This window comes from Pelodiscus sinensis, chromosome 22 (genome assembly GCF_049634645.1).
Source record: "Pelodiscus sinensis isolate JC-2024 chromosome 22, ASM4963464v1, whole genome shotgun sequence".
In the NCBI taxonomy this organism is placed as follows: domain Eukaryota; kingdom Metazoa; phylum Chordata; order Testudines; family Trionychidae; genus Pelodiscus; species Pelodiscus sinensis.
This window is the reverse complement of record NC_134732.1, coordinates 4,676,876-4,702,454: the sequence shown is the minus strand read 5'-3', so window position 1 is coordinate 4,702,454 and position 25,579 is coordinate 4,676,876. Positions and strand designations below refer to the sequence as shown.

The 25,579-nt window shown below is 61.2% G+C and overlaps 1 protein-coding gene across 4 annotated transcripts in view; it reads left to right on the top strand.

The window, feature by feature from the left end:
- AKNA (AT-hook transcription factor) overlaps nt 1-25,579 on the top strand; it is a 72,814-nt gene that overhangs the window by 40,692 nt on the left and 6,543 nt on the right. For 3 of the 4 annotated variants that reach the window (XM_075905906.1, XM_075905903.1, XM_075905904.1), the window contains exons 5-21: nt 380-725; nt 1,311-1,471; nt 1,729-1,788; nt 2,962-3,089; nt 5,163-5,379; nt 5,909-6,063; nt 6,988-7,161; nt 10,422-10,689; nt 11,356-11,462; nt 11,898-12,151; nt 13,320-13,470; nt 18,195-18,353; nt 19,121-19,233; nt 19,760-19,879; nt 20,129-20,227; nt 22,505-22,630; nt 24,227-24,404. In XM_075905906.1, the coding sequence (XP_075762021.1) occupies nt 380-725; nt 1,311-1,471; nt 1,729-1,788; nt 2,962-3,089; nt 5,163-5,379; nt 5,909-6,063; nt 6,988-7,161; nt 10,422-10,689; nt 11,356-11,462; nt 11,898-12,151; nt 13,320-13,470; nt 18,195-18,353; nt 19,121-19,233; nt 19,760-19,879; nt 20,129-20,227; nt 22,505-22,630; nt 24,227-24,404 (2,816 nt within the window). The remainder of the gene's footprint in view (nt 1-379; nt 726-1,310; nt 1,472-1,728; nt 1,789-2,961; nt 3,090-5,162; nt 5,380-5,908; nt 6,064-6,987; nt 7,162-10,421; nt 10,690-11,355; nt 11,463-11,897; nt 12,152-13,319; nt 13,471-18,194; nt 18,354-19,120; nt 19,234-19,759; nt 19,880-20,128; nt 20,228-22,504; nt 22,631-24,226; nt 24,405-25,579) is intronic. The other variant, XM_075905905.1, reaches the window with a different exon arrangement.

Genomic DNA, 25,579 nt, shown 5'->3' with positions numbered 1-25,579 from the left:
TGGTCTCGGCTCTCCTGGCCCAGGAAGGCTGGGTGGGCCCCTCTAGCCCTGGGCCAGACAGGCCGCAAAGTAGCCTAGGCTGGCCGAATGCTCAGTGTGGGGCTGGCTCTTGGTGGGACAGAATCCCACGGCTGGTGCTGCTAGACACCCCAAGAGCTCTCAGCCCCTCCCAACGTGGGGATCAGAGCCGGGAATGGAGCAGACTCAGAGCAGCGCCTGACCCCCAGGCCAGCCCCTCAGAATCTCCCCCCCCCCCCCCCCCCGGCTAAAGCAGCACAAAGAGCCGGCGGATCAGCTGGTTTCCGCAGACCTCACCCAGCGGGCGCCGAGGCTGAGTGTCGGGAGTGATCGGAATTCTTGGCTTTCTCCTTCCCCGCAGGTGAACCTGTACGCCGACCCGCCGAAGCCCAGCCACAATGTCCACATGGGGACCGTGGCCCCCGGCTCCAGGGTCATGGCTTTCAGCATCCCGCGGATCCGGACGGCAGAGCTCAGCAGCAGCCCCGCTCCAGCCCTGCCGGCGGCTCTGCAGGAAGGTGCATTTGAAGCCCTGGAGTGTCTGAACGCAGCCGCTTCTTCTCTCATCCCGCCGCCTCCTGCCGTCAGCTGCTCCCTTGCACATCCCCAGCTCCGGAGCCCGCGCCAGCAGGCGAACCTGGCTGCACTCAGCTCCCAGCCCCTGGAGATACCGCCCCCAGGCCTGGCTGGCAAGGCGCTGTGCTCCGGTAAATGCTGCTCGCTCCGCGGTGCAGGCTCCATTCACCTGGTGCCATCCCTACCGGGTGCCTGTGCAGCCCCCCTTTGCCGGGACCCCGGTCGTGCAGCATCTCGTGGCCACCTGCCGAGCTACGTCCTGGCCCACGTGTCTCTGCTGGGGAAGGACGTGGAGCCGAGTTGGCCTGGTACAAGTGGCCACAATGCCAGTGACTTCCAAGGCATTGGCACCATTTGTGCCGGCTACAAATACCCCCCCCCCCCCACCAGCTTCTCAGCGGCGGTGGGAGAAGCGAAGGGAGCGGAGCGGGGTGGACTGCTCACCCTGGCCCAGTCCGCTGGCCGAGACAGATGCTCGTTCACGAGCCAGTCGAGCGGTGCGCCAGAGACCAGCCCCCGAATGCTTCGCGCCCGGGCTCGCTGGCTCCCGGGGGCTCCGCTGGGAATGGGCAGCGCCTGTCTGATCTCACTGCTCTGGAGTCCGGCAAGCCGGGCGTGGGGAGGGGGGCTTGTTGGAGTTGGCCCCTGAGCTCTGGAGCCAGCTGGAGAATGGAGATGACAACGCTGGCTCTTCTCACCTGTGTCTTCTGTTCCAGGGCCGCCCTCGGCAGCGGGAGACCAGGCTACGCCCCCACCAGCCCATGCTGCGCTCCCCCACTTGGCTGGGCTTGACGCCTGCGCCTCTGCGGAGAGACGCTTTCCAGTGGATCCCCTGACACAGACTCTGGCTGGTCAGGCGAGGAAATTTGAGACGCAGGCAAGTTGGGCCCAGAGCGAGCCAACGACGGTGCCTGGAACGAACCCCAGTCAAATCAGAGCAGGGGTGGGGAGGCGGCGTTTGAATTCCTCACTTCTGAGGGAGACTCCAGCAAGGGCTGGGGCCTAAGAAAGGAGCCAGGAGGAAGAGGAGGGGCAGGAACAGGAGGCTGCCCTCCGTTGTCATTGACGGTTAGACTCACCTTCCCGTAGGCAGCTCCATGGGCCGGTAGTTAATGTCATTTTCTGCCTGTCCAGGTGGAATCCTTCGAGGGACTGATCCAAACCGGGAGGCTGACGCCACAGGCCCAGCTAACGGTACGCCCAGCGTTACTCTCTGCCTCTCTTCCCGGCCCCTTTTCGGAGACTCCCCTCATTGCCAGGTGGCGTCTGCAGCATGGCAGATGCATCTCGTGCTGGGCACGTGCACGCCAGGCCCTAGAGCATCCCTGAAGGGCTGAAACGCCTGGAGAGCCCCCCCCCCTTCCCAAATAAAGCAGAGTCCCTGTGCCCAAGGCTGCTCAGTGTCACGGCCCAGCACTGTCGCCTCGTGACGCTTTGCACAGGCACACCGGGGTGATGGGACAACCTGCCGTGGCGATGCCAACGTTGTGACGCTGCCGCAGTGAGGCGCGGTCCAGCTACGGCCCTCCAAAGCCTGGCCCCAGCTTCAGCGTAGGAGCGCGAGACCAGCCGGGCAGCACAGCGGGGAGGAGGTAGCAATGCTGTATTTAGCCAGCGCTCACATGCAGAGGGGGCGGGGGGAGGTTGCTGGGGTGTCCCCGAGCTGGGATCAGCTGTATCTAAAGCTTTCACTGCACTTGCATTTTGCTGAGCCTACTGGCTTGCTGCACCAAAGAACCTTGAAGAGCAACGTTCCCTGCAAGCCAAGCGCTTGGGCAGCCGCCCAGAAGAGATTCAAATGCCGCTCAGCTGGTTAGCAGAGCGCCCACAGCCAGCAGCGTGTGTTTCTGGGGTGCACATCCCCACATGCCTCGGTGCACATAACAAAATTTATTCTGCACAGGAATGGGAAAAAATGAGAGTAACTATTGCTGTGGAGCGGTCAGGGTTAATTCACATTGGTGTGCTAGGGGCGGTTTAGACGCTGCCTCTGTGGGATCTGTTATTCCTTGTGCCATTGTAATACGCTGATTGGGTGTGTGGGCCAAATTGCAGCTGGCCCAAAGAGGACAAAAGCCTTCTATGCGTGCACAGCAAACAGAGTTACCCTCCAGCTCAACGGACAGAGGCTCTGAAGTTCCCAGGTCTAGCTCCCTGGAGACTTACCATGGCGACGTGTACGTGGTCCTGGCTTTGTTATCCAGGATTCACAGGCCCGGTGCTGCCAGGCGGGAGTTCAAAATCCCTCCCTCCCAGCCCAGCCAGGCACTGCTGCGGGAGAGTCATCTGGCACGGGGCCCTGGACCGTGTGGGGGCCGAAGGCTCAGACGCAGGCGTTTCAATGTGTTTCCCCCCTTCCCCCCCCAGGGATTTGCGAGGCTGAAGGAGGCGCAGGATGCTCTGGAGCGAGCGTACCTGCAGGCCCGGGAAGAGACCCACCAGCAGCAGCAGCGCCCGGCTGCAGCAGGGCCCCTGGGGGTCTTCGATCCAGACAGGTAGGCTTTTTCCACCCATGTTTTTCCTTTAACAGTGTCCTGGTCAAATGCCGTTTTCTGTTGGGAGAAGCATAGCTCAGCGGTGGCTAGTAGGGATGTCAAACCCCATTCATGTAAAGGGTTAAATGTTATGTTTAACTGGCTAACCGATTAAATGGGTGGGAGGGAGGGCGGGAGGGCTCACGCACTTGCCATGTCTGGGGTGGAGCAGCCTCCTGTCCATGGCGGGCCCCACAAACCTGGAGCAGCCTCCTGTCTGTGTAAGCATCATTGGTAAGCATCACCCAGTAAAGGTGTAGCTTATCGATTAACTTTGTTAGCCATTTGCATCCCTAGTGGTTAGAGCACCAGCCTGGGGTTTGAGAGACCAGGGTTCAATTCCCTCCTCTGCTACAGGCACCTTGTGACCCTAGGCACATCACTTAGCTTCTTGGTGCCCATGGGTAAAATGCCGATAACCAGGGCTTGACAATTAGTGTAATCTACTCGCCCATGGTGAATAGATTACAAGCCGGCACAGCTGCGCAGTGCGGTCTGCACATGCTCAGTGTGCCGAACCGCGTGGCTGGCGAGCAGAGCTCGCCACCACTTGGCGAGCCCTGCCGATAACAGCACCGCCTGGGGGGGAACACAAGAGTGCCAAGGAGGTGCTAGATGTTGCAGCCCTGGAGGCCAGGTAGTATAATGAGAGCCCAAGAAAGAACATGTTGTTTGGACCAGGAAGGGCTCTGGGATTGGAGTTTAAAATCTGGGTCTGCAAAGCGCCATGCACAAAGGCTGCGCCTGCCCGCTCCGTCAGTGTGATGAATGCAGCCACGTTTGTAGCACGGGAGTGTCCTGTTGCGATTATGCCGTTTTATTCTTATCTGCCCGTGTTCCCTGATGGGTACCTGTGGGCGTGAATGAAGGGTCGAGGCCCGTCAGTCCTGAGCAGTGATTTACTGCAGGCTGCGATCTGATCCCGGACTAGCCAGCCCTGTCGGCTGATGGCTCCTGGCTCTTCATGTGCCTGTTTCAAAAGATGCTCTGGTGCGGCAGAACATGACCTGGAGCCAGATGTTTGCCCTGCAGGACAAATAAGCTCTGATGCCTGGCGAGAGTGGCTCAGACCTGATCTGCAGTCACATCAGTGCAAATCCAGAATAGCCCCACCCACATGCGTGGAATTAGTCTGGACGGGCACTGACATGGAAATAACAGGCGTGTTAGATAGGGGAGATGCCAGCCTAAAGCATCACCTTTTGGTCTGGCAGTGACCCTGCTGCCCATTTACCTGGTTCAGAACCTGGCCCAGAGCTGGGGCCATCCTTACCCATACTCAGAATATGCAGCTGCGTTGGGCATCTGAAAATTTGGGACACTACTGGGTCTTAATGTCCATCCACCCATCTCTTCCTATCCCTGTGCTGTGTCTCTGCTTCCTCCAGAGAGGGTCTAATTAACTTACACCTGGAAAAGCCTGCCAGGGCTATTAGCAGACACGGAACCTGGGAAAGAGCCAGTCAGGTGGTAACGAAGCCGTCGAACAGGCATGTGCCAACCCCCGTCTGTCGTGTCAGCGTCTCAATTTACAGTGTGAGGCGACAGGACCGTAGTTTAAAGTTTGCTTTCAAACTGTGTCATTGGTGTGATGCTGAAGGTTATTAAATCACATTCCCCCCATCTGGGGATAGAGGCCCTAGTTTAACAGAACTGCATAGGGCCCCATATATCCTAGGAATATCCCTGCTCAGAGCCCTCCAGTGTGGGGCAATTCTTAGGTTTTATTCCTACTGCTAGTGCCCCTCCCTGAGAGCAATGTTCCGATGTGCTAGGCGCTGTACACACAACGAGACAGTACCTGCCCGAAGGGCTTGCACAGCAAACAGGCCAAGCAAAGGGAGGATGGTTACCAGATTGGGGGGGGGGGGCACAAGGCGTCACCCAAGCTGCCTGTAACAGAGCAGGGACTGGAACTCAGACTGCCTGTGCCCTAGGTTGGCACCTTAGCCACTGGAGCACCCTTCCTTTCTTTGCACTGGTGCATGGTTTTGAAGGGCCTCACCCCGCCGCTGCGGTGCTGGTGTGTTTCAGAGCGGTGGAAGGGAAGATATTTCTCCTGGGTCTGCGCTTGGAAGAGCTGAAGGACGGGATTGACCGAGCAGTGCAGAACCAGCCCTCCTCAAGGAGTTGCTCTGAGCCAGGCTTGTCTCCTGGCTGTTTGCCAAGCCTGGTCTCAGAGCCGCCACTCTCCTGCCCAAGGCCGTCAGTTCAGGCCCCGGTCCCAGCCGTCTGCACCCCCTATCCTGAGGTAAAGTCCGCGCTGCTCTGGGTGTCTGGCCTGGGGTTCCCTGGGTGAGCTGATTGCTGGAACGTTTCACTGCCAAGACACTCCAGAACATGGCACTGGAAGGGCTTTCAAAGCTGCCTCTTCCAGAGAGCTCCTGGGCCCGGAGTCGCAGGGCAGCCGCTGCTCCTGCCCTTTTCCTCTGGCTCCTACCAGGTCAGGCCAGAACTGGGGTAGCAGTGAGCCCTCCCCCGCCACACACACGCAGCCTGAGCTCCCCCTCAGTTCCCTGCAGTGCCTCCTGCTGGAGAAGCGGTGAGCTGCGCCGACGTCTCTAGACCTTCCATTTGCGGCTGGCACGAGAAAATTGCTGCGGGGCCTCTGCCGCCAGCACGTCCATCGCCTTCCCTGCAGCGCCCCCTGCTGGCAGAGGTGCTCTGGTGTGGGGGCTGAGCTTACCTCCCTCTGCCTTGTCCGTCTCCTTCCCTGCAGCGCCCCCTGCTGGCAGAGGTGCTCTGGTGTGGGGGCTGACCTTACCCCCTCTGCCCCATAGGGCCCTGTTCCACAGCACGCCCACTTCCAGACGCATGTGGACGCGGCGGTGAGTTCTGCGAGCGGCGAGCCGGAGGAGGAGAGGGAAGAGCTGCCCGAGACCCTTCAACACAAGCAGCTTCAAGTGGAGCTGGACTATGAAACCCTGCTGGACCAGTAAGTGTGGCCCCGGCAAGCCCAGCCTGCCGTTTGCCTGCTGCCGTGTTGAAATGGCCACGCACGCGCCATGCCACGTGCTCAGCACCAGCACGCGTGCATCACGAGCGCCCCGCATGCCGCAGTCGTGTGGTTCAGCACGTTTGTGCCTGAGGGGGGTGTGCTTCACACGAGGCATTCACACGGAGGGGCCGGCCTAGTGCCGGACCGAGCCATAGTTGCGCCTCGGGCAGCGGGCGTGTGGCGCATGCGCAGCCCCGGGCGCACGGCACCCCTTACCCCTCCAATCAGGTGCCCCCCATAGGTTGGCGCACCGGGCAGCTTCCCGGTTAGCCCCCCGCTTAGTCCAGCCCTGGGCCGGCTGGTCAGGGGTTCTGAATACACAGCATACGTCTCTGCTGCCCGCCCCATGCTGGAAAGGGGCCTTGTGCCTCACGCGGTGCTTGTCACCGGGAAGGGGAAACTGAGGTCGTTCGGGCCGAGCGTTCAAAATAGGCAGTTGGCTCCCACCTCTGTCCAACCCGGCCTTGCACACGCATGTCAAGTTCAGCAGCTTTCGTCTTGTCCCCAGGAAACGCCAGCCCGTGGGACTGGCCTGGCAGGGGCAGCCACATCTGCCTCCCCCAGCTGTGTGGGAGCTTGGGGCTGAGATCCTTAGCGCCTCTGCCAGGTAGGGGCGAGGAGCTCTGAGCGCCGGGCGGGAGGACCTGCCCTGTTTGCTCACACATCCAGCTGCCAGCCTGTCCTGGCCCCTTGGCCGCTGCCATGCAGTGCAGCTAAACGGGACCTGGCGAAAGTGCCAAGCGCCATGAACTGCCTGGGCCCTCGTGAAGCAGGGCCTGGGTGCCAGAGTGTGGTATTGCTGCCGCGAGGAAGGGATCTCCGGCTGGCTGGAGGGAGACTCAGTCTCCTTCATACCACCAGGTACAGTCGCTTCAAGGCCTTGCCTGGCTCTCTGAGCATGGAACAGCTGGGCCTGGCAGAGACCGGCTCCTCGCAGGAAGTGGACGGTCCTGCTGCGGAGGATGCGGGGACGGAGGAGATTCCTCCTGGGATGCTGGCGTTAATGGAAGAGAGGAGCCATGTGACCACTCAGCCGTAAGTAATTCAGGAGCCCAAACTACGCGTCCTGTGATTATCCTGCAAGGGGAGAGGGGAAATGAGAAAACGCATTGACAGGGACAGCACGATCAGCCCGGGATTTGGGTATTGTTAGAAGGGAGGGGAAACTGGTAAAAAGCGTTTTTGTTATTTTAAAAAAGCTTTGATTTTCATTTCTTTGTTTAATTAATGTCCTCTCGTTGGAAACCCAAAGGCTAAAGTGCAGAGCTAAGCTGACTGGCTGTGAAATCATGTATATTACTGGTGTTTGCCCTGCCATTGTTAGGGTTCAGAGTCAACGTGTGGGCCCTTCGGGGCTGCTCTTTCTCAGGCGGGCTGCAGCGCTTTATGTGGCATATGAAAGATTTTCTTTTTAGCCATGAGGGTTAGACAGGCCCAGATTTTCAAAAGTGGCCACTGGTTCTGAGAGTCTCAATTACCGTAGGCCCCAACTTGGCACAGGAAACTTCAATTCCCTGCAACTTCGTCTGGCACTGCAGCCCCCTCACCCCAGGAGCAGCACCGCTCTTACTGCCACAGGCGGCCCCGGTGAGCCCCCCGACCTCCCAGCCCCCTACCCTGAACCTCCTGCCCTGATTCCTCCACCCCCTGCCATGAGCTTCCCCACACCTCCCAGCTCCCCGCCCTGAGCCCCCGACCGCCCTGAGGCCCCCAACCTCCCAGCCCCCTACCCTGAACCTCCTGCCCTGATTCCTCCACCCCCTGCCATGAGCTTCCCCACACCTCCCAGCTCCCCGCCCTGAGCCCCCGACCTCCCAGCTCCCCACCCTGAACCTCCTGCCCTGATTCCTCCACCCCCCGCCCTGAGCTTCCCCACACCTCCCAGCTCCCCGCCCTGAGCCCCCCGACCTCCCAGCTCCCCGCCCTGAGCCCCTGACCGCCCTGAGGCCCCCAACCTCCCAGCCCCCTACCCTGAACCTCCTGCCCTGATTCCTCCACCCCCTGCCATGAGCTTCCCCACACCTCCCAGCTCCCCGCCCTGAGCCCCCGACCTCCCAGCCCCCTACCCTGAACCTCCTGCCCTGATTCCTCCACCCCCCGCCCTGAGCTTCCCCACACCTCCCAGCTCCCCGCCCTGAGCCCCCTGACCTCCCAGCTCCCCGCCCTGAGCCACCGACTGCCCTGAGCCCCCCGACCTCCCAGCTCCCTGCCCTGAGCCCCCCGACCTCCCAGCTCCCCACCCTGGACCCCCTGCCCTGATTTCTTCACCCTGCTGCCATGAGCTTCCCCACACCTCCCAGCTCCCTGCTCTGAGCCCCCCCCCCCACCTCCCAGCTCCCTGCTCTGAGTCCCCCACCTCCTGCCTTGATTTCTTCATTCCCCCGCCATGAGCTTCCCCACACCTCCCAGCCCCCTGGCCTGACGCCTGCAGCCCATCCCTCTGCCCTGATCCTTCCCACATCGCCAAGCTCCCTGTCCAGACTCCTGCCCCCTGCCTTGAGCCCCCACCACACACCCAACCCGCTCCCCAATACAATAATTTAAATACAACATGTACGTTTTCCTTTTAATTTACCCCCCCAAAAGACCCCAACCCACAGAACGGATACTGATGAAAATGTATCCCCATGAGTCATCAATCCCACAACTGACTCCAGAGGTTTGGAAAGTCAGGAGGTTAAACGTTCTTGCACTTCAGTGGTTGTGTTGTGGTGTGGTGTGGTGTGGTGCGGTGCGGTGCGTTGTGTTGTGTTGTGTTGTGGTAGTGCCTCTGAGCCCAGTCAGGGATGAGGGCCCCACTGTGCTAGGTGCGGTGCAAACAGAACAGAAAGACTGTCCGTTTCCCAAAGAGCTGGCAGCCTGAATTACCCCTAGATACGCTCCAGTTGGGCTCCCAGAATCAGCGGCCACTTTTGGAAATGTTTTGCCTCCGTTTTTTTAAATTAAATCTCCAATTTTGCAGGAGCAGCAGGGCAGTGGGAGGAGCCGCTCTGGCTCAGTGGAACCCTGCCGAGTGCTGTTCTCCTGCATTTTATTCACACACATTTGTGTGTGTGTCTGGGTGTGACCTAGATAAGAACCGAGTCCCTCTTCCGCTTTCCCCAGATAAAATGCAATAAAGCAGGCGCACAAAGACGCCTCCCCGCTCTGTCTTTCGCTCCAAGTCACAAGCAGAACAAAAGGAGCCTTCGGCTCTTCCGGACCCGTCTTGGAGGGCGAGCTGGCTGTGGAAGCCAGGAGGACTCTGTCCCCTGGGGGCGAGCCCCTTGCAGAATGAATAAGAAGGAGAAAGAGGGCGAGGGGAGGACAAAAGGGGACAGGGCGGGAGGAGGAAAACGGAGTGGACCAACTCGGACGCGTTCCATTGTCTGGGGAGAGAGGCGAGAAACTGAGGCTCTGTCTCTGAGACCCTAGTAAAGGCCCGAACTGTGCCAGGCGCTGTACGCATCTAAAGGAAGCAGCAGCCCCTGCCCTGAATAGCTGATAAGTTGAGACGTCTGGTGGGCCGAGTCCCCCTTTGCCTGACGTCCCTGGTGGAAATCGAAAGGCTTCACAGGGACAGTTTCGATGTCAACAATGTTCTGGCAGCCCAGCCTGTCGGGGGTGGGGCTGCTTAAAATGGAAACCTGCCTGGTTCCCTGCCAGCTCCCTGGCAGCTCCCGGCAGCCTGCCTGCCATGCTCCTAGCTCCTCTGTCCCCCACGTCTCTGGGGGCAGCCCTCCATCCGAGCCCCAGAGCAGCCTGGGGCCAGGTCTCCGTCCCTTCAGCGCTCTGATTTCCATTTCCAAATTGGAACGCACCCAGGTTTTGACTCTGGAAATCCTCCAGGGGTTGGACGGTCCTTTCTGCACCCAGCTCTCCGGGTGCAGCATGGGGCCTGGAAGCAGACACCTCCCTAGCGGGCAGGGTCGGCTCGAGCCATTCCTGCGCCCTGGGCAGCGGGTGCACAATGCATGCACAGCCCCGCCCCCGGCGCGCGGCGCCCCTTACAGCTGCTATCAGGCGCCCCCCATAGCTTGGCGCCCTGGGCGGCTGCCCGGCTAGCCCCCCCCTTAATCCGGCCCTGCTAGCGGGCCCCGGGACCTGACTGTTCCCGTTGCTGACAGTAGCAGCTCTTGTCGGGACACTGCTCCCCGCCAGCTCCCTGAGCCGCTGCTGGCAGGGACGGGGGGGTGGCGGGCGCCGGTGCCCCGTGACCGGGGGTGGGAGGCCTGACGGCGGCAGAGCTCCAAGAGGGGAACACAGCCCCCCGATGATGGGAGGTTCTCACGAGTGTTCCTTTCTCGCCCTAACAGGCAGCCCCGGGAGTGGAAGCCACGTGCCCTGCGGCCTGGGGAACGGCAGCCGCTGGTCCAGAGGAGCGACCGCTTGTCCTCCACCCAGGGCGAGGAGTCCCTCCCTCGGAGCAGGGCTCTTCCAGCCAGGCCTCAGGGTGCAGGCCCCGAGCCATCTGTGGGGGGGAAGCAGGAGCCGCTCTCCGGCCAGAGCAGCGTGGCGGGTAGCGCTGTTTCTGAGTACCCTCCACACAAGCCTTTCCGCCGGGCAAAGTCCTCCCGGCCCGAGGTGAGCACCTGGGATGCTGAACGGGAGGCAGAGCTCCCATCTCCTCGGGGTCGCTGAATCCGGGGCAGAGATCTAGGCCCTGAGAATTAGGCCCTGTCTGTTCGGGGGTGCTGAGAGCCAGCGAGACAAACGGTCCACTCTGTGTGGAACGGAAACCGCGTCCAGCCAGAGGGGGCTGCCGCCCCACGTTCCCACACCCCGGGTCCCAGCTCCTATGTCTGTGGGCAGAAATTGGCTACTCGGCTGCGGAAATGCAGCCACCTCTGGGGTGTTGTCCTCCGCAGCGGTTTAACAGCATGCCGGAATACCCGCCAACCAGTTCTTAGGCAGGAAGGGACGGATCATTTCCACACTACTGCGGAGGGCAGGGTGCAATTCCCCAGTGTGGAATATGGCCCGATGCCCCCGGGTTTTACACCCTGGCTCCTGCAGCCTGGATCTTGGGGTTTCCTTTAATGGCCAGAACCTCGGGCTTCTCTCTCCCGTAAAAGATGGTGGCCCCAGCAACGCAGCCCCCTGAACGCCTTGCTAGGGCCTTTGAGCATTGACCACTGCCGGGCTGACCAGCCCCTGGCCTTGGCGTGCCTGCCCGGGTGGCCTCCCCTGTGGCCGCAGACCGGCTCTCCCTGCTGATCCAAACTGCCTCATGTTCCCCTTCCCTTGCAGGACCATCGCATCGTGTCTCCAGGGACGGACAGCGGGTTTGTGGGGTCAGAGGCCAGCCGAGTGTCCCCGCTGACGCGTAGCCCGGAGCATCACTTCTCTCGCCCTGCGTACGGACCTGGCCTCTCTTCTCCCCCCTCCCAGGCCTATGGGCTGCCCTCGGCCCCTCTCTGCCCTGGGGCTGATCACAGGGAGGGAGTGTGTGACACGATGCAGGGGGAGGAGCTTGAGTATATGGGGCCCAGTGGGGGTTGGTCGTTGGTGAATAGGGGAGGGGCTAGAGCAGGAGCGCCGAGTGGGGGAGGGGATCTGAGGACACGGGGGGACCCCCCTAGTCCTGTTATCCCCGATTTGCTGAATGGGGCGAGAGGGTTTGGAGCAAAGGGGATGGCTAGTGAGCGGGGGAGGATAGTTACAGAGCTGAGCCAAGGTGCCCGGAAAGACGTGGGACGGAACAGACCAGAGGAAACCAGCCTGGGAGCAGCCGGGCGGGTGATAGCTTGGAGAGTCCCTCAGTGAGGCCCGTGTGTTTGCCTTGTTCCCAGGACCCCTGGTATGCTGGGAAGGTCTGGCCCCACAGCCAAGCCGGCTGCCCTTCGCGCTTCCCTGAGGAAAGAGGCTTCTCCGGTGCCTCCGGAAAAGGGACTGCAGGACGTGGACCCATCCGCCAGCCAGCTGCCACCCAGAGGCAGTGCCCGGAGACATAGCCTGCCCCATGGTGGCAGCCTCTCCCAAGCCAGCTCCCCTCCCCAGTGGACAAACAGCATCTCCAGTGAGGCTGGACCAGACGCGGACATCAGTGAGTAGAAAGTGCCCATCGCCTGGCTGTCTGGACACCTCCAGCGTGAAACGCACATTGTTCCCTGAAGGGGGCAGACTTCTCCTCCCGTCTTCCGACAGTGGGAGGGGCTGCTGATACACACAGAAAATACCAATTTCCGTTTTGGAAAGCTGGGCATGTTTTTCCTCTACCTTTCCCAGGATATTTTTTTTCTCTGCAAAGCCGAAGAATATGTCCATTTCCCCAAAACTACTTTTGCTTTAAAAAAAAGTTTGAAAACCAAAATTGGGCTGGGGGAGGGGGGGCGGAGGGAAGGGAGGGGTTGGCTTTTCAATAGAAAACTGAAAAAAATGGACCAAAATGAAACTTTTTCCACCCAAAAATTTCCTTTTTGATCTAAAAGATTTGGCGCAGGGCGAGTGATTCCCATGGGCCTACTAGGGAGAGGGGGGCTTGAGAGGGGACGATGGGGCTCAGGCAGCCGGAGAGAGCAGAAGGAAAGGCCCACGGAGGCTAGCCACTTCCTGCCACTTCGGGGAGCGGTTCTGGTCCCCCAAATTAAGGCTGTACCAGCCAGTGACCTTTTCTCACCCTCCATTCCCATCCCCCAGAGATTTCTCTCCCCCTTTGGGCTGCAGGCTCTGTGATTGGGCTTGAAGTTTGCTCACAGGCAGGATAGATTTTAGGGTTCTTAGGACCTCGAGTCCTTCCTTTGGTTTATGGCTTGGGGCAAATCCAGCCTGGTTCCCCTTTCTCCTCAGGCGCTTGGCTTGGAGGGAAGCCGGCGATGGAGCCTCCCTCACTGTGTCGCCCTGCCCTGCTCCTTCGACTGGGGGTGGCTCCGGAGACCAGGCATGGGACCCCGAGCCGTTCCCCTCTTGGGGGGCTGGTCTGAATCCCACCCAGGCCGGCGGCTGAGCTGGCTCTGGGTGGGATGAGTTTAGGAGATCCTGCTCCAGTGGCAGGCAGCCCACAGCGCATTCGTGTTGCTTGTTGGCAGTGAGATCAAAGACTGAGTGGCCCGTGCAGACTGAATCCTCGCCTGCCCCGACTGGTTGTCCCCAGGGGGGAGGTGAGCCACCTAACTGGGGTGGAGGGTGCTTGGGTCAGAGCAGCTGGGGCACTACACCGAGGCACCCGAGGTGACAGCCACGTAACGTCTGTGTCTGTCTCCTTCCGTCCCCAGCTCACACGGACTCCGAGGCTGAGCCGCTCAGCTGGGCCAGCCCTTCTGATTGCCGCCCCGGCAAAGCGAGACGTGCCCCCAGCTCTGCCTCAGCATCGCCTTCCCCAGGCCGCACGCCCCCCGGCCCCCTGGGCTCCCGCCTGGAACGAGAGTGAGTGAGCTGAGCTGCGGGGGCAAGGCTGGGTCGCCCCGATGCTGCGGGGAAGAAATGGGGGGAGACCGAGCGTCCCTCTGCCCCTTGGGCGGTGCATGAACCGTGGCCGTGTGTTGCCATTGCCAGGGCCAGCCTCCGCCGGGGCAGCGCCATCCCTGCGCGGGGCCGCGGCTGGATGAGCCCGGAGTCTCTCTCCCGCCGGAGCGTCGTGCTGTGAAGCTGTTGTGACGCTAAATCACACCCTGGGCTCCCTGCTGTCCGCTCTGGGCCAGTCCCTGGAGCAGCCCCCGGGAAGGGCTTTGTCGCCAGCCCTGTCATGAGATCTCCCGGCAGCGTCCTTAGCTCCCCCTGAGCGTGATGGGGGCAGGGTGTTTATCTGCTGTCTCCGAGCAGGGCCAGGCGGGGGGCGTGTCCCCCGTTCAGTGCCCTCTCCTTGCATAATGCCAGCCAACATTTCTGCGAGCGTTGCTAGGACGCTGACTCTCTTGGCCGGCCGGGCGGGGCGGGGCTGGGGAAGAAACAGCTGGTTTCTGTGCATGGAGAAGCAGGGACGTTGGCCAAGCTCCTTGGGAGATGGGAGCACTGCACAGCTTTGCTCAACTGAGATCGGACTGGCTTCTGCTGGGCTGGGCTGGGCTGGGCTGGGCTGGGCTGGGCTGGGCTGGTGGACGTTGCTGTAGAGAGCCCAGTCGCTTGCTTCTTTGGGTGCAGAGGAGCTGAGAGCGGCCTCAGGACAGGCAGGCTCCAGTAGTTCTCTCCCCGGGCGTGGGTCCAGAGCCAGCACCCTTTCCCTCCTGGAGACGAGAGCGCTCAGAGCCGCAGGAGGCCGCCTCACCCGTATGGTGGTGTGAGTGGAGAGGCCAGCGGGAGGGAGCAAGCGGAGAAGAACTGGCAGTGACCATGCCTGTCCCGGCCTCCTCCACCACGTGCGTATCACGGATTTGTGTGGTCTCCGCGGGGGCGTGGGGTCCATCCTGGACACGGGCCGCCCCGGGGTGGCGCTGTCTCAAGAGCAGATCAGGGAAAGGGTCCGGGAGTTCCCATCCCCCTCGCTGGCCGAGTGGCCGGTGGAGCCGCGAGCTGCCCTCCTGCGGAGTCCGGAGTGAAAGCTTTTCTTTCCGCAGCAAGGCGGAGAGAGCAGGGGAGCTGGGCCCTCGTGAGGCCGACTGATCTGGTTCACCTCCACGTCCCTCCGCTCGCTGCCTGGCTGCCTCCTTTCAGCCTGGCGGGTAACATGTTAACCCTGGTAGGACTCCCAAGGGGTGGGCCAGGAATGCAAAACCTGCCCCCTCTGCTCGCCCCCCACCTGCGCCTGGTTAGAGACCCCGATTGGAACCAGACCTTCCAAGGCTGGAAACGCCCTCTCGGGGCCAGAGCGGCCGGGGGAGTCTGGTTTCCCACTCTTTCCGTGGGGCTGGCACACCCGGTGCGAATGCCTCTCTCCTTGTTCTCTTGAGGGCTGGCTCCTCGGGAGGCGCAAATCAGCATCGCTCCGGTCACTGCAGGGGGGCGACCCCAGTTCACGCTGGCCGGGATGCTGGTGTTTCTTGCGCTGAGGGTGATTGTAGATTTTCCTAGCTAGCCGGCGGCAGCAGCTTGCGCTGCGTCTGATGGATAACGGGATCTCTCCCGAAAGCGGGGCGGACACACGAAGGGGTCCTGCATCCTGTAATGAACGGGGCAGTGTGTGCGGGGTGGAATGAGCACTGCTCAGGTGTGTGTCCTAGATCCCATTGTGCTGAGGGAGAGTCTCCTTCAGCTGGCAAGACCTGGTGCCTTCTGGAGCAGGGAGATCCGAGGCCTGTCCTGACGGTCTGGGACGCTGCAATGTGGCCGATAGCGACACCTGAGGGAGGCCTACGGTGGCCCCGGATTTCTGTGAACCTTGAACCCGAGATCCTGAGTAACCTGGAACTGACCGGTCACATGTGTGTAGCCTTAGTCTGGGTGACTTTTGTGGTATTTTTAGCCTATTCCCTGCTATGCCCTGGAGTTCTGGGACGCAGCCAGGACTCAAATAGGAAGGAAAACATGTTTCTCTCACTACATCTCCCGCAGCCCTCTGGCGAGAGAGCCTGTTCCCAGGAGGTCTTGGCCCTGCCTTTCAGGGCCGGCCTTAGGGGAAATGGTGCGCTGGGCAAGCTTGTGTTTTGTGCCCCTGACAGCTGTGGGCAGAGCCCCACCCGTTTCCCATGGCACACATGGGCTCCCCAACCAGTGTTCCCTGTAAGCTGAGCGCTTGGGCGGTCGCACAGGAGAGATTCAGGTGCTGCCCATCTGATTAGCAGAGTGCCCGCAGCCTTCCACAGCTGGCAGCTTGTGTTCCTGCTGGTGGTGCACATCTGCACATGCCTCACATAACAAAATTTATTCCACCACGGATGGAAAAAGTTGGAGGAAACACAGTCCCCAACCCCTCTGCCCCCTTGGCCCCTAGTCCCTGCACTTCCCTCTCACCTGTGACTCCAACTCAGCCCTGAGTTTCCAGCATGTCCCGGCCCCTACCCCCCTGCCTGGTACCCTCCACCCCCTTTGCCCAGCAACACCCATGCCTAGTTGCCCTTCACCTTCCAGCTATGGTAGCATGAGCCCAGTTTGCCGGCCCTGAGCCATCCCTGCTGCCTTTGCGGACCCCAGAGGCCTGGTGCCTTTGGAGAAGGCTGAGAGAGTCCTCCACGCTGCCGCCCCCCGATCCGCCACGTGGGTTGAGGGTCTCCTGTCCCTGCTCAGGGGACTTGCTCCATTGTGGAGACTGAGGCCCAGGGAACTATGGTCTGGGTGCCCAGGCAGAGGGGCCGGGTGTGGCAGGCTCTGGAGCCAGATCCCTGGAAAGTGTCTCTAGAAGGACTAGTGACAGGTAGGGTTGCCAGCTGGTCTCCCAAAAAATACCGGACATGCTGTATTGTTTTGGTGGAGCAAAAAGGAACGCAGGATAATAAGCCCCCCCGTTCTGGAGCGCCCAGAGCGACGATCGCAACCCCGCCTCCCAGCTGGGACTCCCTGGCTGGGAGGCGGGGCTTCCATCAGCGCTGGGAGCCTGTGATTGCACAGAAGCCTGGTGGGGGTGGGGGGAGTGGCTGGGAGTCCCCCGCCCCCACCAGGCTTCTGCCCAATCACAGGCTCCCAGCACCAATCGCGGCCCCGCCTTCCAGCTGCTCCCCCCGCCCATGCCAGGCTTCCGTCCGGTGCGCAGCCGGAAAAATCACAGACTACCGGAGATTGCACGTGTCCAGTATTCGCTGATTTTTTTTACCAGACAAAGAGCAAATACTGGACTGTCCGGTAGAATACCGGACACCTGGCAGCCCTCGCAAATGGCAGGCTCCAAACCGTTCACAGCAACTGGGCAAATCCTCCACCTTGCTCTGCCGTGGGCTGATAGTTCCCAGTTGCTGTGGTCAACCCAACAGGCTTTCCTGTTTGACTTCAGTGTGGCCTCCACAGGGCCACAGCTGGCTATAAAACCCGGCCCTGGGTGTGCTTGAGCGCGTGGGACGAACAAGAGGCCAAGACCCGCTGAGTTTTCATCAGCATTGGCTTGAATGCCGGACAGCCAGCGGGGATTCGGGCTGATCCGTGTGGCAGGGATACGTTCGCGGTGGCGCACCCCCGCAGCCACGTTGTAAGGGTGACTGCCCGATAGATATCGAACCTCGCGCTTCTCTTGGCTGTTCTATCGCTCCACCGCTGGCGAGCAGCATTGTCCAGCGCAGAGCTGGGTATTCTCATCCACTGCGAATTGTCTGGGAGCTTCTCCGCGGCCCTGAGCCTGGAGACATGCGCGTCCCCGGCCCGGCTGGTACAGCGCGTGGAGGGGCTGTCGGAACGGAGCTGGGGAGCAGAATCAGCTGCGCGGTGGTTCAGACCCGTGTGCGGTTCCTCTCGGCCACACAAGCCACGGGCCTGTTGAGCCGCAATGCGCAGAGCAGTCCTTGGCGATGCCGGTTGGAGTGCGACGTGCCGTCTCCTAGGCAGGACTCTTGACCCCTCGTGTGTTCTCCGCCTTTCCAGCATCCCTGCAGGAAGGGCAATCGCGGGCCCCTTCGGGCTGTGCCTGGCTGCAGGCTTGTGTGTGGCCCACGTTCGCCGTGTCCAGGGCCGTCCGTGGGCATCCGTAGCAGTGGCACCAGCTGGCGCTAGCCGTGAAACCACGGCAGCTGCTTGAGTACTTAGCCCAGGGCGTGGGTGGGTGGGCTGGTCCAGGTTGCCGCGGTTTCACTGCTGCTATTACTCAAGCTGGGTTGGATCCACCCCGATTAAAGCGAGTGTGGACGTGGTGCTTTGTGCCGCTGCCACATCTCCGGGTTGCCGTGTAGACACCCTCCATGTTCCTGGAAGGGGCGGAGCCCCAGCAGAAGGGGCGTGGCCGAGGGCAGCCAGCCCTCAGCCACACCCAGACCATGGTGCCCCCCCAGCGCTGCATGGAGCACATGGTGTGATGTGCAGCCCAGGCAGCCCTGAGAGCCTCCCGGAGCGCCCCGCTGTGTTCTGGGGGCGATTTAAAGGGCTCGGGGCTCCGGGCGAGGCTGCCCAAGCCCCTTTGAGTCACTGGCGCCCAGGGCAGTTGCTCCCTGTGCCCCTGCAAGGGTCTGCGGCTCTCCGGGGTCAGGCAGCCGGGATGAGCGGCGAGGGGGCCGGCCGTGTGATTTCAGGCAGGCGCAGAGAACCGAGGGTTCTCCACTTGCTTCGTTTATTAACCCTTTGTCCCCTCCCCCTCCTAGCCAAGCCATCCGGGCGCTGCAGGACGAGGTCTCGCGGCTTCGGCAGCGGCTGGAGGAGAGTTTGCACCGATCCCGCAGCTGCCCAGAAGGGAAGTCCTCCCCGCGCCCTGCTAGGAGCAGGAGGCTGCCTGTGCCGAGCGGCCCCTCCGCCCCCTTTGGGTAGGTGCCCAACCCAACGTGGCCCAAATCCACCTATGGAGCCTCTCCTGCAATCTCTGCCAGCCGGAGCGCAGCGCTGCAGGGGCCAGCGGCAGCCTCCTTGTCCGCTTCGCTCGGGAGCCCGGGAAGATTCCTGCCCTTCCCAGTGGAACCGGCCTGTGTTCTGCTGAGCTGAGCAGGGGGCGGGAGGGGGAGGCGGTTCCAGCTGTCGGGAGCTGCGCTGGAGAAGGCTCTTGCACCGGCAGCGCTGAGCGGGGTGGGGGTCAGAGGGGCAGGTGGAAGGGGGTGTAGGGAACGCCAGGCGTGAGCAGCACAGGGGTCCTGCCCGGGCTGCCGCCTCTGGCTGTTGGGGGGACAGGCCTTGCAGCCCTCGTCCAAGTGGCAGAGGCGGGTTGATGCTGACGAACCGGGCCCCTTGTCGCCTGGTGGGGGGTGGGCCCTTGGCCTGGCAGTTTCTGGGAGGACGAGGAGCTTCACGGGAGCCTAGGACAGGGCCTGGCTCGTTTCACCCCTGGGGGGTCCTGGCGGGTGACAGGTGATTCTGTCCGTGCCCAAGTCTCCGCAGCAGCCCTGCCAGGCTCCCCAGGTCCCCGGCTGCTAAGCACGTGGCAGCTCACCCTCTCTGTGCTTTAATCCGGGGCTCCTCAAGGCACCTGCTGGGAGCGTCACCCCGACTCTCGCCCCCCCAGGGCCAGGGGGAGGAGGTGGTGCCTTCCCCTGCCCCCAGAGCCGCCCAGGGCTTCATTCTGTGTCTGTCCCTTCGCCAGCCAACCCGCAGAGAGGAGCCCAGGCGGGCGCGGGGAGCCGGCTCCTGCCATCAAGCCAGCGAGGCGGGCGAGGTCGGCATCGCTCCCGCGGGATGGGCCGGAACTGGACCTCAGTGAGTAGCCCCCGGGGAACCTGCCCCTGGGGGATCAGCCCCCCACCCACTTTCCAGGAGCATTGGGGGGACAGCAGGGTCTGCTTTGCTTGGAATCCCCCTTCCTAAGGGATTTTCAGGTGCCCTTCCCGTATGTGCAGGGGGGCAGATCTGGCAGGCGCATGCCCAGCTCCAGCCCCCTCTAGGACAGCTGGCGTCGGACCTAGATCCAAATGCCGCAGCGTCTGCCCAGCTCGTTTCCCTGGACCCTGGGGTTTGTCACAAGGGCGGGTGGATGCTCCAAGCGCCCCTGTGGGTGTGTGACCCGTTCACCTGGCGACAACAGCAGATGCCTGAGCGGGGTTCCCCCCACGGCACCGCACCTTCTTCACCCCCATAGTCTTGCACCAGTGCATGCTGGGAAGGCGGCTCGCCCCTGCAGCCTAGGGAACGGCCCAGAGCAAGGCGCCGGCTGCTTAGAAACTCCCTTGGGGGGGGGGGCATGGAGGTGGACAGCCACCAGATCTGTGTCCTCTGTGCTCCGCAGCTTCCGAGTCGGACTGCTCCGCGCCGCAGGCTCGGGATGGGGAGCCCAGGGCAACCGTCTCCTCCTGGCAGAGCCCTCCGAGGGCGCTGGACACGCTGACCTTCCGGGGCCAGTACACAGGTGGGTGAGCAAAGGCAGGGGCTGCTCTACCCTGACGCTGCCTCTCGTGTGATCCCGGCGGCCGCCCTGTGTTCTCAGCCTGGATCCCCGCTCCTTGCCCCGGGCACAGGCCGACTGCTGCTGGGCTGGCCAAGCAGGAGCGAGCGTCCACAGCTCAGTGCTGGCGTGCAGCCTGCAACACCGCCCCCCCCACCGCCCAGCTGGGCCCCCCCGGGAGCGTGCTGAGCGAGCGTGCGTTGGATTTTGCAGGGACACGCTACCACGTATCGACCCCCGGGTCCCCAGAGCGGAGGGAAGACACGGGCCCCGCTTCCTGCCTCCATTGCCGAGGGACCGGGACGCAAGCTGGTAAATATCCCCTGGGCGCCTCTTGGGTCGGACCCCAAGGAATCCCACCTCAGGCCTGCTTTGCCCTTCACTAGCACCTCCTGCTGGAGACTTCCCAGGGCTTCCCAGCCCCCTGCTAACCAAGCTGTTAGCCAGTCAAGGCATGGGCCAGTCACGCAACAAAGCTTCCCAGCTCCCGGAGGAGAGAGATGCAGAGAGCGCCCCCCACTGGAAGGCAGATGAGTTTGGGGTGGATTACCCCCGGAGAAGGGAACCGTGAGACAGTCTCGCAGCCAACCCGGGGGTGGCAGGACCTCCTTCATCAGGCCTGCCGATGGGGAGGTGGGCAAACGGGGGCAATGGCTCTGGGGCTGGGCGATTCAAAGGGGCCGGGGCACCCCGCTGCTGCTGTCGCGGCACCTGCAGCTCTGGGCCCTCACAATGCAGAGCGGTTGCAGGAGAGGTTATGCCTGGCCCAGCGCGAGCCAGACTGAGCGCTGGAACTGCCGACCCGTATCCAGTTCCAGGAGTCGATAAAATCTGTCCACCACTCGAATAGGCAAGTACCCGCATTTCAGCTTCCTTAGTCTGGGGGACGCTGGGGGGCTGCCAGCTGGGTGGCACCGTGAGCCGGTTGCCCCCACCCCTCCTACTCCTGTGTGCCAGGCCTCCACTCCCCCCCCCCTTTGCCCAGGGGGCTGGCGGGCTCTCAGTTCTCCCGACTTTCGTACTGGAAGAGGAAGGCGCCGGCTCCCTCTCTTGGTTGTGCACCAGCAGGACTGGCCAGTCGCTGCTCTGGCTGTGAGCTCTGAGGAGGGATCTGCAGCTATGGGGGAGCAATAATTTTTAACCGGGGGCCACTTCAGAAATTTTTGAAGTGGCCCCATGCCGCATTGGAAGGGGCAGGGCCCCAAGCGGAAGGGGCGGGGCCAGAATACTTCCCTGCTTCCCCACCCACAGACTGATTGGTCTGGAGGTGGGGCAGTGCGTGAAGTCTTTGCCCCCCTGAGAGGTTCCCCGTAGGCGACTTCGCACACGCTCCCTCCTGCCCCCGGCCAATCAGGGCTGGGTGGCGGGGGAACGTGCCGAGTCTCCTCCCGCCCTGCCGGGAGCACGTGACACTTCTAAGTGGCAGGGCAGAGGAAACTTCGTGTGCTTCCCCCCACTCTCAGGCCCTAATTGGCCTGGGTCTAGGATTGCCAGGTGTCCGGTTATTGCATCTTCTGTCTGGACGGAAGCCTGGTGGGGACATTTTTCCCCTGCCATTTCTGGCAGGGGCAGAGGGAGCGGGGAGCGTGGGAATTTAAAGGGGCAGTGACTTTTTTTTTTGTGCTCAACACGTTTGGGTCCCCCCCCTTTTTTGGGGGCTCAACCAATTTTTTCCCTGCCATGTTCGGGATTTTGGGGGAAAGTATCTGGCAACCCTACTAGGGGCAGGGGAGTGGCAGGGTCTCCACGGGCCGTATCAACCCACTGATCTGGCCCACAGAGGCCCTTTTGCCCACCCGAGCTATGGGTTGAGGCACAGGCATCCTTGAGGGGGTATCGCTACTGCCAGGGAGCAGGAGAGGACAGATCGGAGAACGTGGCATCCTCCACTGCTGGCCTGTTAGCTCAGCCCAGGTGTGCCTGTCTCTTGCGCTCTCCTTTGTGACGTGACTATGTGGATGCTGTTTGTGGTTAGGGAGGCCCTCACATGATCTACAGGCTGCGGGGGGGCATTGGCTGAGCACCCCTAATCCTTGGATTTTTTTAGCCTTTGAGTGCAACCTTGCCCTTGTCACGCTGTGCTAACGCCAGCTGTGTGTTGAGCCACCTGCTTTGTGTGTCTGCTTTCCCAGTGCTAGCGACAGACATCACCCCCAGGGATGCCCAGCCTTCCGAACAGGCAGCCACCTGCACTGAACCCTGTAATGTGGCTAAAAATGAACGTGCATTGCCTTTGCCAAGCAATCCGTAGCACCGAGCGCTCTGGGCTCATTGCATGTCCCGTGTCATCCCCTCGGGTGATTTGCCTGAATTTTTGCACATCCAAGGTTGTGTCCATCTGTGTTTTGCTCAATCGCTAAGAGGAGCCCACGGTGCCGTGAAAGACAGGCTGTGGCATTTGCAAGTTGTCACCCAGAATACTCTGCAACCGTCTTTTTCAAAAAGTTTCTGCAACTTGCCTCAATCTAGTGTCCTGACAACTCTGCTGCTTCCAAGCAGCCTGAAAACTCCTGTGGGTGTCTGTGGCCTTTTGCAATGTGCAGCTCTGTGGAGTTACTTTGCTCCCTGTGTCTCCTGGCTGGTTTTTAGGCAGCGCATCAGCAGAGGACACCTTGAGACCTGCTCAGCATAGCACACCAAGGAAAACACTCTGTCCCATCTGCAGTGGGCCCAGGAGCACCCCGGCTTCCAAACCCAGAGACAAAGCGACACACGGTGGGTGAACATTGTGCTCCGTTGGAGCGTTTCCATCCTGTGCATGAGGAGTGACGTGGTGATGGTTCCCGTCACGGGGCCTTATGAAAGTAGGCTGATGACTGTGACCTAACTGGAAAATGCTGTATGCAAAATGTCTCACGTAAGGGATGCGTGGAAAGCACGTACTCCACTGAATATGATGAGGATTGGGCCACAAGAAATCTCATGAGCTTCCACAAGGACAAGTTAGAGTCCTGAACTTAGGACGGAAGAATCCCAAGCATGGTTACAGGCTGGGGACTGAATGGCTAAGTAGCAGTTTGTCAGAAAAGGACCTGGGGATTACAGTGGATGAGAAGCTGGATAGGAGTCAACAGTGCGCCCTTGTAGCCAACAAGGCTAATGGCATATTTGGGGCATTAAGAGGAGCATTGCCAGCAGATCCAGAGAAGTGATTATTCCCCTTTATTCAGCTCTGGTGAGGCCACATCTGGAATATTTTGTCTAGTTTTGGGCCCCCCACTACAGAAAGGATGTGGACGCATTGGAGAGGGTCCAGCGGAGAGCGACCAAAATGATTAGAGGGCTGAAGCGCATGACCTATGAAGAGAGACTGATGGATTTGGGTTTGTTTAGTCTGCAGAAGAGAAGAGTGAGGGGGGATTTGAGAGCAGCCTTCAACTTCCTGAAGGGAGGTTCCAAAGAGGCTGGAGAGAGGCTGTTCACAGTAGTGACAGATGGCAGAACAAGGAGCAATGGGCTCAAGTTACAGTGCGGGAGGTCTAGGGTGGATATTAGGAAAACCTGTTTCCCTAGGAGGGTGGGGAAGCACTGGGCTGGGTTCCCTAGGGAGGGGGTGGAATCTCCATCCCTAGAGGTTTTTAAGTCTCAGGTTGACAGAGCCCTGGCTGGGTTGATTGAGTTGGGGTTGGTCCTGCCCTGGGCAGGGGGATGGACTGGATGACTCCTGAGGTCTCTTCCAGCTGAATGATTCTCTGATCCCATTTGGGTGCATGTCTCATTCCTGTATTTGAAGTTAGAAATATGCCGTATGCACCTGTGTGACTACTGTCGCCATGCGAAGTGAGGGCTGTTAGTAATAGTGCACAAGGAACTCAATGGCCCAGTCCTCGGGACAATGGTCTGTGAACAGACGTGTGTTTCCTGCAAGCCTGCGGGGTGGGGCTACAGTTGGCCCAGCCAAGACGTGTGACTATGTGCCCTGAGGCTGGGCCCCGTCTTGGAAGCTGTACTCGTCCACTGACAGGGAGAAAAAGTTTGAACTGAACACAAGGGGTTCCCGCCTTGGGCAAAACCTATATAAAGCTGGGACGCCAAACAATAGGGGCTGCTGCCAGACGCCCGGTCACCCCTGGTTACACCCAGGGTGGCTGCTGGAAACATCTAAAACTGAAGAGGGGCAGGCCGGAGCCCAGGCCGGGAGGCTGTCCGGTCTGTGAGGGAAGCGTATCCGAGTAGCCCAGAGGGGGAGATGTTCCATGTAACCGGCTCCTTCGTGCATTAAACTTCGCTTGTGGGTTTTATTTTGTTTGGAAACCTACTTTGTTCTGTCTGCTGGCTCCTCTGACCACGTGCATCCTGCCTTCTCCACAGGGGCAGCCCGCGGCACAGAGAGCACCTCCTCTCAAGGCTCCGGCCTCAGTCACAGACCCGGGACGACGCAGCAGCAACAGCAACAGCCCGGCCTTTGGTACCTGGCAGCCCCACCCCTTGGCACAGCTGTCAACTACATCCCAACGGTGCCCCTGGTGCCTTACTCACCCCCCGTGCTGTAAGAGCAGCTCATACCACTTCTGTTGGGGCAGGGATGTTCGGAGTTCCCTTCTGAGATTGTGGGAGGCAGCCTAGGATTTCTAGGGCCAAAGTAGAGACCAGAGAGAGGAAAGATAGTCCAGTAGCTAGGACACAGAGCTGGGAGGTGGGAGAATGGTTTTGGTTCCCTGCTGTGACACAGGCATCCTGCCTGACCTTGGTCAAATCACTTAGGCCAGATTTTTAAAGATATTTCGGCATTGCTCCACTCAGCGTGGCCAAATCTAAGTGATTTAGGCACTTAGAAGCTTCATCTGGAGTGCTGTGTCCATTTTGGGGCACCGCACGTTAAGAAAGACGTATCCAAATTGGAGAGAGAGCAAAGCCGACCGGTTCAGAAAACCTGAGTTCCAAGGAAAGGATAAAAAAAGGGGCAGGAAGGCTAACAGGGGGCAGGGTGTAACCCTTCCAGTGCGGGAAAGTTTGTTCTGAAGAGGACAGTGATCAGTTGTTCTCCATGTTCACTGAGGACTGGACAGCAAATGATCCGCTTAGTTTCCAGCGAGGAAGAGTCAGGTGAGATGTCAGGCAAAACTTTCTCACTCTAAGGTACTTACGCTCTGGAACAGGTCACAGCAGTGGTCCCCAACGCGGTGCCCGCGGGCGCCATGGCGCCCGCTGGGGCATTTGTGCACGCCCGCCGACAACCTGGGCCGGCCTGGCGCGCGGCGCACTGGAGGCACCAGCCCCAGGCGTGCGACACGCACCGGCACCTGGTGCGCGGCGCTCGGGCGGCCCCAGCCCCGGGGCATATGCGGGCGCGCGGTGCCGGCGCCGGTTCCAGCCCCAGGCGCGTGGCTCAGACGGCGGCAGCGGCGGCGGCCCCAGGCCCACGGCACAAGGCACTCGGGCGGCTCCGGCCCCGGCCCTGGGGCACATGCCGGCGCCGGGTGCAAGGGCATCCCCGCCCCTGGCGTGCCCCAGGACGCGCGGCCCTGCCCCCAGGCGCCTGGCGCGTGAGTGGCCCCACCCCCCGGGGCGCCTGGCGCGTGAGTGGCCCCACCCCCCGGGGTGCCCGGCGCGTGAGTGGCCCCACCCCCGGGCGCCCGGGAGCCTCTAAAGGTTGGGGACCACTGGGTTACGGAATCCCCATCCTTGGAGCCTGTGTCTAGACTGGCAAGTTTTTCCACAAAA